A 17,059-nucleotide genomic window follows, 5' to 3' on the forward strand; every position below is an offset into this window, starting at 1 on the left:
GTTTTAACCAAGGTCACCTCTCTGAGAAAGGTTGTTTCCCCAGGTAGGGATTTTCCCCTGAAGTTATGGAGGGAATAAAACCCCTTAACTAAGTGCCAGGTGGGTAGTTAATCACTTTAACTACGAACAATCACGCTTAAGCTACATAATCTTTACTCCCTGGAATGGAGATAAGAAACGCCCTAACCTTTGGAATAGAAATTGACAGGATTAAAATCAACTGGTATAAATACAGATGTAACAAGACAACAGGACACAGAACCTAGAGACAGGACTTGGCTGGAGATCCTACACAGAACCTAGAGATGATCAACTGAACGCTGTCTCCGTGTCATTCCTTCTTCGCCGACTCTGTCCACAACTTTGGGGGCCCCTGGACCTGCTGGGGTTGGACCCCAACATCTCAATATTAAGAATGTTTCAGCCTCACAGGGGTCTGTGAAGTTAAAGCAAAACCTCCTGGAGAAGAAGATTGTCTCGCCAAAAGTTTTTGTGGCGTGTCCTGAGCAGCTTGTAACAATTTATAAGGCTGGTTGTTTCATTTTCAGAGGTTTTGCAACACAGTCATTAAACACAGCCATTATTAAAAAATCCTATATAATAAAAGCCTAATATGCTAAGTGTCTGGTCATCCGGTGACCGGTTGACTGTTCAACCAATCAAAGCATAATATGCTAATGATATGCTAAGGTCACTCAACTGCTCACTATGATGTGCACTGACAACCAGGGGGCAGACAGTCGACTGGTCCACTAGTTGCTATGATGTGCACTGACCACCAGGGGGCAGATGCTCCGACCAGTAGGTTAGCTTGCTACTGGGATCAGGACCATCGGGACTGAGTGAGATGGGCCAGACAAGCCCTGGAGTCCTCCTGTGGTCCCTCCATAGGCCTGATAGTGCACTGATGGAGTCCCTCCGCCTGGCCTGAGCCCTCTCGCAATCCGGGACCCCTTGGGGGATGTTGGAGAGCCAGTTTCGCCCGATCCTGCAGGCCACTCCCCTCCAGACAGGCTCCAGTCGCAGGACTCACAGCTGGTTGGGCGGGAGCCGGCGGCAGGCGCAGTGGGGCCTGGATGAGCGGGAGGGGCAGGTAGGAGCTGCAGGTGGCATTGGACTGTGGGTTTTAGCCCAATCCCCGCAGGCCACCCCGAGGGACCCCACCAGTGCATGAATTTGTGCACCAAGGCCTCTAGTAAATTATATAAATGTGCACTGGAGTTACATTCAAGACAAAGGTAACACATGGTCAAAACTCACGACTTCCTCATTCTCCCACTATATTTTATTAGCATCTTTGCTGTTGAAGTTATGTCCCTTTATTGTGTCTATGGTGGGAATACCATGAAATGGCATCTCTTCCCCCAGCGCCAGAATTAAGATCCAACTATTTCATGTTGGTAGCTGGAAGTTTGCCATAGTGGGAGTATTTATTTACACCATGAACACTGGCCAATGATATAAATCAGGGTTTGATTTTCTCTTTTGCTGCTTGTCTGGGCTTAAGAAAGTGATGGAGAAAATGCTAATAAAGCAAATTAAATTTAAAATTGTGTTGCATCTATATCCATTGTGAAAAGAGGAAAATTGGGCAACTGAGAGTTCCTGTGGCTTCACATACTGTCAGCACTTGGTGTTGTCAGCATCTGGATTTAGGCCATTGGAATAGGTGTGGAGTGGTATCTCATTGTTTTAATTTGCATTTCCCTGATGACACAATGTGGGGCCTCTTTTCATACGCTATTTGCCATTTGCACACCTTCTTTGCTAAGGTGTCTGTGAAGATCTTGGACTCATTTTTTATCAGGATGCATGTTTTCTTACTGTTAAGTTTTAAGAGTCCTTTGTATATTTTGGATAGCAGTACTTTATCAGATGTGTCTTTTCAAACTATTTTCTCCCAGTCTGAGGTTTGTCTACTAATTCTCTTGATATTGCCTTTCACAGACAGTTTTTATTTTAATGAAGTCCAGCTTATCAATCATTTCTTTCATGGATCGTGTCTTTGGGGTTGTATCTAAGAAGTCATCACCATACCCAAAGTCACCTAGGTTTCCTCCTATGTTATCTTCCAGGAGTTGTATAGTTTTGATTTTTCATTTAAGGCTATATTCCCATTTGAGTTAATTTCTGTAAAGGGTGTAAGGTCTGTGTCTACAATTTTTTTTTCATGTGATTATCCAGTTGTTCCAAGCACTATTTGTTGAAAAAATATCTTTGATGCATTGTACTGTCTTTGCTTCTTGGTCAAAGTTGAGCTCACTATACTTATGTGGGTCTATTTCTGGTCTCTATTCTGTTTCATTTGTTCTTTCACTGTCTTGATTACTACAACTTTACAGTAAGGCTTGAAGTTGAGTAGTGTCAATTTTCCAACTTTGCCCTTACACATTACTAGTATTTTCAGAGATCCAGTCTCTAAGCATTTTCCACTGCTTGTGACCTGGTTTTGGTGCTACAACTAATGAGCTGTGTGACTCAATACAAATTGCTTGGCCTCTCTGAGCTTTGGCACCCTTCTCTGTGATTTAAACAGTTGGAAAAGAAGACATATAAGACCCAAGCATTTGTTTCTGGACAGAAGGGACAATGGCACAATGGAATGGTCACAAATAGGATCTTTGAAGTCACTCAAGTGGGTTCTGATCTCACTTCTATCACTTAACTGAGTCACTTTGGGCAAGTTATTTAAAGGCTCTGGATTTCTGTTCCTTGGATGGTTAGGATTAAATAAAATAATACTTGTTTTTCACTTAGTTACCATTCAATTTGTGTTAAACATATGTAATACCCTTTATCTACAAAATATGATCATGAAAACTAACACCTTTAGAAACAGACCATCAGTATAAGTGGAGAAATAGACTCAGGACAAAATACTGGCCTCAGTCACGGGACTGCCATGACTAAGAGTTTCATGATGTATGAAAGGGAACCATGAGGCTTTGGAGTCCTGATGACTGATTGTGGGAGAGTGATACGAAGCAACTTATGATCCAAGTAGTTGAGGTATATTTGACAAGGCCTGTTTGAGAAACCTCTCCACGTGTTGACTTTCAGAAGTGTATTCCAGCAATAAATTGCTGAAACCAGTCTTAGGGTCGAGGGGGGAGGAATTAAGGCAAAGTGAAGGATGTGGGAAGGACCTACTTGCTTTGACAATGCCTCAAAGAAGTCATAAAGTACAATGTTTTAGGATCCTGTACTTGAACAGCTTTATGCTGGGGTTAGAGAAGAATGTGGGGTAAAAACATCTCCCCAAAACGAGCCAGGGGAGCCGTCTCTCCTGCTGACGTGGTGTCCTGGGAAACAGAGGAAGGCTGGGCAGTCAGGGTGAGGCGAGGGGCTAGGACTGAAGGGGGTGGGCCTGGGCTGTGGGATGGGTGGCTTTGTGCGCATGAACCACAGCCATGGATTCACACAATCCTAGACTCTTGAGCCCACTATATTTCTATGAGGGCTATTAGGGCCCAGTGAGGGAATATGATTTGCCTATGTTTAAAATTGGAGCTGAGCCCTAGCTGGTTTGGCACAGTGGATACAGCGTAGGCCTGCAGACTGAAGGGTCTCGGGTTCGATTCCAGTCAAGGGCACATGCCCAGGTTGTGGGCTCTATCCCCGTTGTGGGGTGTACAGGAGGCAGCCTATCAATGATTCCCTATCATCATTGGTGTTTCTAGCTTTCTCTCCCTCTCCCTTCCTCTCTGAAAGAAAACAAAAAATTGGAGCCCAGATGGGGCCAGAAGCAACCCAGGCTACTTGCCTTGCCTTCCGGAGGCGCCCACCTCATGGGATTGTGTGATGGAGGACCCTGGGCTTGTCTCTCAGTGGTCCTAAGACACTGGCAATGCTTATCTAATATCTGATCGAAATGGGCTAGATTTTAGAGTTGATTTAATAAATATTTACTGTGCATCCACTATGTGCCTGACGTGGTGCTGTGCATGACTGTAGGGACAACAATGTCAATGGCGGTGGTCTCTGGGATCGAGGAGTCTAGCTTATTCCAACATTTACCTAGATCAGATTTATTCTGTATGCTGAGCACCAGCTAGAACCTTGTGGGTCGCGAACAATGAAAATACACCCTGCATATCAGATATTTACATTATGATTCATAACAGTAGCAAAATTACAGTTATGAAGTAGCAAAGAAAATAATTTTATGGTTGGGGGTCACCACAACATGAGGAACTGTATTAAAGGGGCACGGCATTAGGAAGGTTGAGAACCACTGAGCTAGATAGATGCTCAGCCTACAGAGAGAGGCAGGCAGACACCCAAGTGCTGGGTGAACGGCAGAGGAAAAGGGGGCGGAAAGAACTCTGGGAATCACTAGCTCAGTGTGGGGGTCCACCATGTCCCAGCGACTGTGCTGTGGATTCTGCACCTTTAACACACACAAGTACCTTATGATGTAGTGCTGTTTTCCCCATTTTATAGAAAGCTAACCTTGGAGAGGGAAGATACTTGTAGATTCCATGTTTGGAAAGCATTACAGCAGGGGTTTGAACCCAAGGCGCCTTGTCCTCAAGTCCAACATTCACACAACCACATCCGAGCTGCTCCCGGGCACCAGAAATAACACTTGATGCCTCCTGAGGTTACCGTCTCACACCTCATCTCAACGCCTCTTGTTCTGCGAAGGCTTCCTTAGTTCCCACCACACGTAACAGAGAACTGGCCAGCCTTGGGCTCCTCGTGGCCCTGGCACGAAGCAATTTTACACCAAGTGACCTTCTCCCCTGGCCATTATCACCGAGGCCTGCAGCTGCCTGTTTTTTAAAGTCTCCTTCTTGTGGCTACTTTATATGTCTCTATCGGAAAACACCTGTGCGATGCCAAGCAGTTATCAGGCGCCTTTCCTTTTCTCTGAGCCGCACTGTCTGTGGTGGTGAGTCAGAATACTGCCCTGTCGTCTCAATGATTGGTTTTTAAGAATTTGTAACGTTCACTTTGAACTGAATATTGTATTAATGCCTCTGTTGCTTTTGAGCCGGGGATTGTGTCTGAAATAAATTTAACTTTGTTAAGGATATAATATATAGGATGCTAACTTCTATCATTTTTGTGATATTTTGTGTTGCTGTGTTCCGCCACTAGACGGCAGCACCCTCTATCAATTCTTGTCTTTCTCCACAAGGTGGATGAGTAGGCTATCGGTTAGGGAACAGGAGGGGGACTTTGCAGAGTAAATTTTAGATACTAGCACAAACAGTGGAACTCTGCGACCATTGCCATAGTTGACAAAACCCTGGGTTCTGGTCTGGGCCGTGACTACTTGCTTGGTGACCTTGAGCAAGCCACTTCTCCCGCTACACCCCTTGTATAACGTGAGGGAGTTGAACCAGACTAAAATCAACGTCATCTCTGATTCTGATTCCTTTGGCATCTCAATCCGTTTGAAAGCCAACCAGTAGAAAGGTCTTTCGATGGCATCATGTGGAGTTCTATTTTGCTTCTTTTCAACCGAGCTCATGTTTCTGGATTTGCATGTTCAGTCACCTCTGCGTAATTCTCTCTTTCTTTTCTTGGGTAGCTTATTGTATTTTGTTATAAATTCTTTCCTGTGTAGGGTATGCTTGTCATTTCAAAGGAAATTGGTTTAGAGTTTCTGTTTTGTTTACTAGTACACCCAAGGCAAAGAGAAATTCATTTTAGCCTCTTTTATTCTCAGTGTTAGGAAGCTAAGCCACACCACATTTGAATATTATAGCCATCCCCATTTGAAAAGGTGATTTCTTCTGAATCTGTGGTTAATGCTAATGGTTCATCACAGACGACTTATGCTATATATATGTACTTTGCCTTCAAGTAAAACTTTTATCCATTTTCAGGAATGAAAATAAAGTCAAGCTTCAGGGAAGATAAGTTCTTAAAATCTGATGGTTTCCAGATAATGTCAGAAGATGATTGTAAGAAAAATGACATGAAATGTACATTAACATAAATCTATAACTGCTCAAAAATATCACCATAAAATCCTGCCATTACTGAACCACCCAGTATGTTTTTTTGTGAGAATGAATAAATTATCTGAGAATCTGTTTGCATCAAAAACACAGAAGTTTGTAATAAACACATAAATCATCGAAGCATTTTCTAGCAAGAGGCCTAATCTTAAAAACGGGGGCATTCATATCAATTCTGCCCCTTCCAACTTCCTCCTCTGTGTAGTACCTTCGAGCTCTGGGTGGTAATGGAGAACCATCAATTATGGATGTGTGGGAGGATGTAAAGAAAATAATTCCTCCTGAAGTTTTCCACACCCCCTCCCCACAAGCCTCATCTTCTGTACTCCTGGCTTTCACTGAGGTACTCTCTGTAGTTTTGGCCTCTGTTTAAACTGGGGTCTATTTTTAAAAAACCAGTCCTATTTTTGAAGCCATGGTACCCACATTCCAGCCAACATCCCCTGTAAAATTAACAGCACTAACTTATCTCTGAAAGGTATGTCCTTGTTGCTTTCCCTGAAGACTTGGTTTGCTTTCTGTGTTATGGGCAATTCATATCCATACAGCAACATGATCCCCTTTTTGCTTAGGCTACCGGGAAGCTCAGAGGCCAATTAATATCTTAATCTTAATAGAATGTAGTGGATGTGTGCCTGAGGATCCCTAATTTTATCTTTGTCATATGGGCTACCTAGATTTTTCTACGATTTTTATTTTCATTTTCTTCTATTTTATTAAGCAAATTTTTGTTAATGACTCCAATTTCTTTATGAGAAGAGGCAAAGTGTAGATAAAGAAATGAAAGGATAATTGTGATATTGTGATTTATAACAAGAAATATATATTTGGTCTTTGTCCCTGTGTCTGGCCCAGAGCTCCCAAATCCCTTGGAATTTCCTAAATGGTGAGAACTATAAAGGCGTCTTTTGTTATGTTAATGAGGCAAGTTTTAGGCCACACCTAAGGGTGGGGGTGGGAGCTGTTGCCTGTGGAGCCATTCATGGACTCAATGGGCTGGAACTTTCAGTCTAACTGGAAGTTGGGAAGGGGAGGGGTCTGGAGATGGGGTACAGTCACCAATGGCCACTAAGGTAATTACTCTTATGCATGTAATGAAGCTTCTGGTTGGAGCATGGAATCTCCTCACCCTCCCCTCATGCCTTGCCCTGGGCATCTTTTCCATCTGGCTGTTCCTGAGTTATAACCTTTCATACTAAACCAATAATCTAGTGAGTAAAATATTTCTTTGGGTTCTGTGAGGCACTCTAGTCAATTAATCAAACCCAAGGAGGGGGTAGTGGGAATCTCCAATCTATGGCCAGTCTGTCGGTCAGAAGCAGGTGACAATTGGGACTGAGACCGGCGTCTGCAGTGGAGGGGGGAGGTGGTCTTGTGGGACTGAGCCCCCCACCTGTGGAATCTTAGGTTACGTATGTTGGGGTAGATAGAGACAGAATTGAATTGACAATTCTGGTGTCTGAGAGTAGCTCAGTGGTGTGGGGTAAAAAAGCCCCCAACCACACATTGAAGTTGGGATCAGAACTATTTTAATAGTTAAACATAGATATTGACAGGTAAAATAATGCCCAAAGAAGCTTCTGTAATTAAAGAAGTAAAGGTGGATATCTATAGCAAACTGTAAAAAAGAAAAAGAAGAGAGAGAGAGAGAGAGAGAGAGAGAGAGAGAGAGAGAGAGACATTGAGAAGTCCTGCTCTTGTCTGGTTTCTCCCCAGGACTCATTTCTCAATGAGTATCTGTGAAGGTCCAATTGTAACCTGGAACGTTTGTATATCAAATGCTCATGGCCTGTTCTGGGATCTCTGCATCTGGTCTTCCTCTGTGTCAAGAAGCATGACAATACTGCCGGCTGGCATGGCTCAGTGGTTGAGCGTCAACCTATGAACCAGGAGGTCACAGTTCGATTCCCGGTCAGGGCACATGCCTGGGTTGCGGGCTCGATCCCCAGTGTGGGGTGTGCAGGAGGCAGCCAATCAATGATGCTCTCATCATTGATGTTTCTATTTCTCTCTCTCTCTCCCTTCCTCTCTGAGATCAATACAAATATATATTAAAAAAGAAGCATGGCAATACTTTTTATACTGATGCACTTGGTGTTTCTAAGGAGCAAAATGCATCAGTTAATGGAGAAGAGCCGTCACGAGTGCTGTGTACATTGAAGCTGTTGCCACTTTTAAGGACTAAGAGGACTGATATGAAAGCCCCCACTTTCGGGGGATTAGGCATGGGGTAGGAGGAAGAAGGGGATCTGGGAGGCTATGCAGGATGGAGACAGAGATGTACCAGGAGTAACTATTGTTTCCACCATTGCAACATTCTTCCTGCCTCCACTAATGCAACAGAATTAAATAGTCATACAAGCCCTGCTTCCTTTACGTTTTAATCTGGGTTAGGTGACTCACTTAAGGACACACCGCCAGGGAGTGGCAGCGCTTGGGTTTTGGCTACTCTCATTGTTCCTTCCACCATGTTTCCTGGTGCTGAGGTCATCTCTTTGCTCTTCCAGGTCCACCCTCCACCTTCTCCACCCCACTCTCCGCCCTGGGACCAACTAGAATGGGCCACGTATGGGCTGTCCTGTGCTCTGCTTTCTGGTGGGCTCATCCTTGGGGAAGCCCCAGGAGATAAGAGGGAGGCCAGGCATGTGTTTCCTTCGCTTCTACCTTGTGCGGTCCACTGGGCTGGTGGTGTCCCTCAACCAGTGGTCACTGCTCCTCTGAAGGCATGGTGCCCCTTCTGGTCTCCAGCCACTGTCCCCTCATCGCTCTGGGCCCAGGGGGTGGTGACAGTGGCCACTGCTTTAGCCCCAGTTCCGGCACCATCTCTCGTTCTTCCCCTATACCCACACCCCTCAACAAACTGCTCCTTAGTAAATAAATTACCTTAAATTACCCTAATTTGCGTGTGCTGTTTCCTGTTAGGACCCTAACTTTCCCATTAAAGAAAGTGTGGGATTAGTGATATGTTGTAGAACATAGCAGTAGACACATAAAAGGTAAATTTGATATGTTTCAGTTATTGGGAAATATAAATCATGGGATTGTCATCTTTTCCAATTGGGCATTGTGAGAGAGGATGGGGACACAGGGGAAAATAATGAGAGAAATTATGGTGGATACGATCCTATTACATTTCTTTGTCCTCTATTTGTGCTTCGAGCACCACTGACATTGATTAGTTCCCTTCTGCCTCTTACTTGTGTCTTCATCTCCAAATTGAGCTGCTTTGCTTAAAGCTTTAATATCTGTTTTTTAAAATTCGATTTCTAGCTTGTGATTTTATTGGGAGTATGCTTAGAAAAACAACGTAGAGGTTAAATGCAATCCATACGTTTTAAAACAATTTCTTTCTGAAATTGCACAACACAGAATATGAGTTTTCACAATCGATTACTTCATCAATAAAATAAGGTGATAAAAAGGCATAAGATGTATGAGAATCTTTGAAAAAGTAGATATTTCATGAAGAATGAAAGTTCAATAGATCTCCCTGATTTAAGAAAACCTGTGACCACAGACAAAAATGCAAGAAGATTTTGGAAGCAAAGAACTATACTTCTCTGTCAAACGTTGTGACTTGACTTTACCTTTAGCATGTTGGCTTCTGTTGTCCTTGGTAGTGGGTTTGTCCACCTGTAGAAGACAATGGGGCACCATTATCTCTTACATCGTGACTATGATAACATATAATGTCCTACTACTCTGTCTGGTTAGAGTCCAAAGGATAAAGGTATAGGTCTCTGGACTCATTGTTCTTAGAGATCACCACGTGTGTGTGGTTGGCAGGCAGTCAATACATGCCAGTATTTGTCCCCCTGTGCCAGTGAAGAGTGTAGTGGCCTTGGGTGGTATTTGTCATAAAAATACTTGGGTTTGAGATTCAAGCCTGTCTCTGATTGCTGTGAACCTTTGGAAAGGCATTCAGCATGTTACGAGCCTTAGATTTTTCATTTTTATAATAGGGACAATACTTAGTCAATTCACGTCATTGAGCTGTTATGAAGACCAACATACAGGATCAAGGACACTGGAAGGAATTGAGCAGGCAGATCAGCGTGTGGCCTCTCTTGGCTGCCTGGGTTGGGCTTTCACCTCCATCATGTGCTAGCTATGAGACATGGCAAGTCACTGAACCTTCTGCACCTCAGTTTCCTCATCCGTGAAATGGAGGCAACAAAAGTACTGATACCTCCGGAGAGAGGGAGGATTTCATGTGACACATCATGCAAAGTGCCTAGAGAAGGGAGTGGGTTGGCACCATGTAAGCGTAATAATTGTTAGTTGTCATTATTAATATTATGAAAGACATTAATAAACTACTAAGGGCTATACAATTGCTAGACCTGAGGGTGAAGAAGATGATGAATATATCATAATAATGCCAGTGCCTTTGAAAGCCTTTAAGTCTGGTCAATATTGGGGTCTATGATGGTTAATTTTATGTTGACTTGCAGGGCTCCAGATATTTGATTAGCTGTTACTTCTGGGTGTGTCTGTGAGGCTGTTGGCAGAGGAGATGAGCTATTGAATAAAATCAGTAGACTGAATAAGGTAGAGGGCCCTTCCCGGTGCAGGTGGGCCTCAGCCAGTCTAGGGGCTGCATAGAATTAAGAGGCAGAGGAAAGGATAATTTGATCTCTGCCTGACTGTTTGAGCTGGGACACTGGTTTCCTCCTGCCCTCAACTGGGATTGACATCATGGACTCTCTCGGTTCTCAGACTTTTGGACTCAGATGGCAACTTCCACCACTGGCTGTCCTGGGTCTCTAGCTTGCAGATAGAAGAGCTTGGAGTTAGCCTCCATAGCCGCTATTTTGTTTAGATGTATATGTGTATATGTCTCTCTCTCTTTCTCTCTCCTATGTTTCTAGACAACCCTGACTAACACAGGGTCTTAGTGTTCCTCTTTATTGGCATCAAGTTGGGGTGGCCAAGGTGGATGGGTAGGAGGGGTCATTGGTCCCCTGTTACTTCTTATCTTGGATGTTCACTGTCCACCTCTGCCTTCTGTGCAATATTGAACTGCCATATTTATGCTTGAAAAGTGCATGGCTCTTCAGCTGGTCAGCCTAGTGGGGAGTTGAGCATGGTTTGGGTTTTGTTGTTGCTATGGCTTCTTTCATTGCACCATCAGCTTCTAATTCCTCCAAGGTTACCCTGTGGAGCCTGGGGTGCTGGAGGCTTATTTCAATGTTCTTCTTGCATCCTTAGCTTTCAGCCTTCCCTGTGTTCTGTATGTATTAGCCTAAGAGTCATGAGATCTTGAACTGAGCTATAAAGCTTCAGAGAGGGTAACTGGCCCAAACAGACAGAGCTCATAAAAGTCGGAGCTGTTAACATAGGGATTATAATGCTCATCTTGAAAAGTTATTTTGAGGATTAAATGTCATTATTCATTTCAGCCTCTACTCAGAAAGACCTTCCATAACTCTCCATACTTATCTTTAATTATTTTTATTTTTTAAAATATATTTTTATTGCTTTCAGAGAGGAATGGAGAGGGAGAGAAAGATAGAAACATCAATGATGAGAGAGTCACTGATCAGCTGCCTCCTGCACATCCCACACTGGGGACTGAGCCTGCAACACAGGCATATGCCCTGACAGGGAATTAAATACTGACCTCCTGGTTCATAGGTCGATGCTCAACCACTGAGCAACACCGGCTGGGCTTTAATTATTTTTTTAAAGCACTTATCGCTTGCCATATTGTTTGATGGTCTAATGCTTATTCATTTATGAATGGTCCCTTCCACTAGCATGTAAGTTTCATGAGCACAGGTACTCGCATACCAGAGCCTATAATTGTGTCTGGTACGTGGCAGGCACTCAACACATATTTCTTGAGTGAATTTGTTGAGTGAATGATTGAAGTGTTAAGCATAGTGCCTGTGTGAAGAGGAAGTGTTCAGTATTTCACCCCTCATCTTGCTCTCCCAGTCTGTCCTGGGTGTGTTCTATGTAAATGACATTGGTAAAATTTGTGATTTCCTTTTCTTGTCAATATTAACAGAAGCCCTCAAGTGAAATAGGTGAACAATGTGAAAAAATAATGCGCAAGGAAGAATGTGCTATATTCAAAAGCATGTTCACATTCATCAATAAATGTGACACAATTGGAAAAAAAAGAACAATGAAATTACTTAAAGAAAATTTAAAAAGTAATAGCCGGTCTTGGTTCTATGAGATGGCTGTTCCCATATAGAGCTGCTGGGTGGGTAAATTAAATACATTTTGAGATAAGAAATTTCACAATAGGTACCAAAAGCTTTTAAAATGTTTTCCCTCCATGGTTAAGGAAAATAATTAAAAATTCCATAATGGGGTATATCTATGAAGATTATGCTTATTGCCCTAACCGGTTTGGCTCAGCGGATAGAGCGTCGGCCTGAGGACTGAAGGGTCCCAGGTTTGATTCCAGTCAAGGGCATGTACCTTGGTTGCAGGCACATCCCCAGTAGGGAGTGTGCAGGAGGCAGCTGATCCATGTTGCTCTCTCATGGATGTTTCTAACTCTCTATCCCTCTCCCTTCCTCTCTGTAAAAAAATCACTAAAATATATTAAAAAAAGATTATGCTTATTAATGTTCATCACATGGGCAAACCTATATAATAAAAGCCTAATATGCTAAGTGTCCAACTGACTGTTCTACTGTTCTACGAGTCGCTATGACACACACTGACCACCAGGGGGCAGACGCTCTGACTGGTAGGTTAGCTTGCTTCTGGAGTCTGGCTGATTGGGACTGGGCTAGATGGGCCAGACATGCCCTGGAGCCCTCCCGAGGTCCTTCCCCAGTCCCGATTGTGCGCCAGTGGTGTCCCTTGGCCTGGTCTGTGCCCTCTCGTAATCCAGGACCCCCAGGGGATGTCAGAGAGCCGGTTTCGGCTCGATCCCCACAGGAGGCAATACAAGGTGAAAAGAAGGAAATCAGGTGTATACTATACAACAAGAACTCCCTAGCATAAAATGTCTGCATAGAAAATATTGATAGGAAATACACCCATACATTAGGACTGAGAGCCCTGCAGCCCCAGGGGTGATTAATTTGTATTTTATGCATTAAGAAAATGAAACATTAGCAAAAGTGTTATTAAAAATAATGTTCTAAATATGTGTTTAGAGCATTTGCATTTACAAAATATTTTCATAAGATTAACTTTATAGTTTCTAAACAGCCTTTGAAGTAAGCATGGCAGGGATTTTTATTTCTGTTTTGGGCCAAGAATCTGGGCCAAATGGTATGCTATTACCCAAATGATCCTAGTTCAAATTCTGCTTCTGGAGAATGGGGTGAACTTTGGAGAATGCATGTGGAAGCCTGATGCCTGGCTCACAGAATATCCTCAGCAAATGTTGTCTCTCCTCCCTCCCACGGGACCACGGTCCCACCAGTCATAGGAGCCTGACCAGCTTATTCCTCACAAGATGCCTTGGGAATGAGGGATGAGCTCCTGGCTGCTAGGAAGTGCCCCACGTGGGTTTGGTTCATGTGGTCACACAGTTGACCTTTACTCACTTCTTCCAGCCTCATCTGTGTGGTCCAAGCTTGCCTCTCGGCAGGGATAGGAATCTTGGCACCTAAGGAAAGGGGAGTGTCCATCATCCCCTTGAAATAGCGTGTATCTGTGAAAAGAGTAAAAATTACTCATCCGTGCCATGCACTCGGCACAATTTATAAAACTTTTGCACATCTGCAAACTCATGGAGTCACCAGAACAAAAGTGTGAGGCCAGCAATTGCACTCCCACTTCACAGACGAAGCAGATGGAGGCAGGAAGAGGAGAGATTCCTGGGCTTGGTCCATACACGTAAACGCGGAAGTCTGGACTAGAACACCCTCATTCTCACCCCCTGGGAATTCTTCTCATCCTTTCAGGCCTGGGCTGTGTCACACCCTTTGAAGATCTTTCTAGATCCCACGCTCTCCTTCTATTTTATACACTTAACGTATTCTATCGGGTTTATCTGTTGATCTTTCTGTTTCTGCCACTAGATTGTGACCTCCCTGAGGACATGGGTTATGCTTTGTTTATCTTTGTGCCCCTTGGTCAGTCCCAACATGGTAACTGGCACACAGTAGGTACTCAGTAAATACCTGTTGAGAGAGTGAACCAAGGAATAGCATCCTTATTTACAAGGTGATTCTCTCCAAAAGAACTTCCCGTAGAATCCTTTCAGTGGGTCGGGCCCTCGGACATCCCAACCCGTCCTCGTTCCCTCCCAGAAGTGTGCCACATCGAAGGTTCGGCAAACTCGCTGGAGCTGCCCCGTGTGCCCTGGTTAGAGAGAGGCAACATGGGTGTGAGGTTAGGTCTCCCTCACTCCGAGGAAGGTGGGCTTTTCTGCCATGCTCAGGTGCTGCTCCTCTGCGGGCTACCTGCCAAATGGATCCGCCCAGTGAAAATTCTTCCTGTCACTCTCTGCCCTTCTATGCAGGCATCTCTGGCTGCCTGCCCCTTGCCATGCTCCCAGTGGCTCCAGGGCTCCTGGCTATGATGATAAAAGCCAGTAGTTACAGCAGGGCTCAATGGTTGAACATTAATCTATGAACCAGGAGGTCACTGGTTTGATTCCCAGTCAGGGCATGTGCCTACTTTGCAGGCTTGATCCCCAGTGGAGGGCGTGCAGGAAGCAGCCAATCGATGATTCTCTCTTATCATTGATGATTCTATTACTCTCTCTCCCTCTCCCTTCCTCTCTGAAATATATATATTAATATATATATTAAAACAACAACAGCAACAACAACAAAAACCACCAGTAGTTACAGAGCCCTGGTTCTGCCAAGTCCTCTCGTGGGAACTCCACATACATCCTAGGTGGCATCTTCTGCAGAACTCTCTGGAACAAGTTCCATGATGATGACCCCACTTTCAAACAGGGAAGAAGAGTTTGAGAGACTTGCTCAAGGTCCCACCTCTAGGAGGCCACGCAGGCAGGATTTGAACCCGCGGTTACTCAGTGCAGAGCCCACGGCTTTAACTGCTGTGGGACATCGCAGCACGTGCATTTTCAGGTTTCAGACCCGACTGTTACCTGCATATTCAGATTCCTTGATAGGCCGGGCGGGTAGGATTTTCATCCACTGCCAACCCTCTTCCACGTGAACATTGGGGTCTTCATAGTCGTCATCCTCGGGGCCCTTTGCTCCATCCCGGACTGCGGGGAAGTTCCTTTCCTGAACAGGAGGAGACATTCGAGTGAGTCAAGGGAAGGTACAACGTTGATAAAGATGACAGGCTGCAGGGCTGGCGAGGGGTGCGGGATAGGTTCTCTGAGGTGGGAGCTCAGAGTCTGGGCTCTGGGGCAGGGGAATTCTAGTGCAGGCAGCATTCTGATGATGTCCCCCAATACTCCCATGTGTGTTATTCAATCAAATAAATATCCGGGTGCTGCCGTGAGGCGGCACTGCCGATGTGATTAAGATGACACATGGGCTCTAATGGGCTTGGCCTCAGTGGATAGAGCGTCGGGCTGTGGAGCGAAGGGTCCCAGGTTTGATACTGGACAAGGGCATGTACCTCCGTTGGGTTGCAGGCTCCTCCCTGGCCCAAGCCCAGGTCAGAGCACATGCAGGAGGCAACTAATTGATGTGTTTCTCTCACATTGATGTTTCTCTCTGTCTTTCCCTTTCTCTTCCACTCTCTCTAAAAAATCAATGGAAAAATATCCTCAAATGAGGATCCAAAAAAAAAGATGACTAATGGGCTGTCTTTGAAATAGAGAAATCGTCTTGGGTGACCTAGGCCCCTAAATGCAGAAAGGAGATCTATTTGCAGAGGCCATGATCTCATATGCAGGCAAGCCCAAGGAACCCACTGAAAATTATTAGAATATACAATTTAGTAAGGTGGCAAGTTACAGAACTGTTGCACAAATTTCAGTTGCATTTCTAGACACTGGCAATGAGCTCCCAGTCGGAACCCCAGGAGTGGCAGGATTGGGTACCAGTCCCCAATCCTGGAGGCGCCATCATAGGAATCCTGGGATGTGCACCGTGTGTCGGGACCTGGAGGAAAACTCCTCTCAGCAACCCTCTGTGCATCACACAGAACCGCCAAGCGATCCCTTTTCCTTTCTGGGCCTCAGAATGCTCCACTTGGTCTCATTGATAGAAATGACTTTTGTCTTTACTTGGGCCCCAGAGAGAATCCAAGGGCCACACTGGTGAGTCGTGCTGCAGCTTGGAGAGGTCTGAGCAGAGTGTCGTGTGATGCCAGGAACTCAGGAGGACGAGACGGGGTCGTCTCCAGATGAAAGGGGAAGGTGGCCCTGCGAGGCCGAGTCACTCTCTGTCTACTGTCTCCTTTGAGCGCCTGACTGGGGATGTGGGTGGCTTCAGGTCACACTGTTGGGCTGGGAGGGGGCTAGCAGCTGGGAGAGGCTGTGACACACACTGGAAAAATCTTTGCCGTCTTAAAGTTTCTCCTAAGATGCCAAGTGGCCATGGCCAGGAGTAACAGGCCCAGTCACAGGAGATTTTTATGCACATTCCCTGATTTGGCCTTCGAAATTAAGAACGTTTGCCCGGCTGGGGTGGCTCACTGGTTGAGCGTCGAGCCATGCATGAACCAGGAGGTCAGGGTTCCTCCCTGCCTCAGACACGCCATCTGTACATTGGAGATGGCTAAGCCTGCCCTATTTGGTTGTATCCAGCTGAGCACAAGGCATGTAAAGGTTCCACTTTGGCACCTGCCCAGGACACACTAGGTCTCTTCCCTCCCGTGGATGTGCTGAGTGTAGGTATAGCAGAGCGCCAGGGGGAAGCAGGCTTGCCAGAGGTTTCACAGGTGACCTGGTGAAGGGGAAAGGTGAGCCGGCTGTTCTCAGGAACTGCACACGGGAGTGAGGTCGGGGCTGGAGCACAGGCATGCGGCTCCTTTGGGGACTTGACAGATGAGCATTTGCGCAAGGGCACCATGTACACTCCATACTGTGTGGCCAACACCAAGACACCCACAGAGAGCAGCTGCTCTGGGCGAGTCCTGGACCTGCTGGGAGAACTGGGGAGGTGAGAGCGGAGTCCATCTCTGACCAGTTGCCTTGTTGGATCACGGGGGCAGGGCATGTGGGGACATGGGGT

The 17,059-nt window shown here is 45.3% G+C and overlaps 1 protein-coding gene across 1 annotated transcript in view; it reads right to left on the bottom strand.

Moving 5' to 3' along the window:
* The window catches only part of CLNK (cytokine-dependent hematopoietic cell linker), a 185,571-nt gene that overhangs the window by 47,869 nt on the left and 120,643 nt on the right, over nt 1-17,059 (bottom strand). The window contains exons 7-9 of the mRNA XM_014539628.1: nt 15,013-15,154; nt 13,493-13,599; nt 9,560-9,605 (exon numbers count right to left, since the gene is read on the bottom strand). Coding sequence (XP_014395114.1) covers nt 9,560-9,605; nt 13,493-13,599; nt 15,013-15,154 — 295 coding nt within the window. The remainder of the gene's footprint in view (nt 1-9,559; nt 9,606-13,492; nt 13,600-15,012; nt 15,155-17,059) is intronic.

This window comes from Myotis brandtii, unplaced genomic scaffold, assembly GCF_000412655.1.
Source record: "Myotis brandtii unplaced genomic scaffold, ASM41265v1 scaffold223, whole genome shotgun sequence".
Lineage (NCBI taxonomy): Eukaryota > Metazoa > Chordata > Mammalia > Chiroptera > Vespertilionidae > Myotis > Myotis brandtii.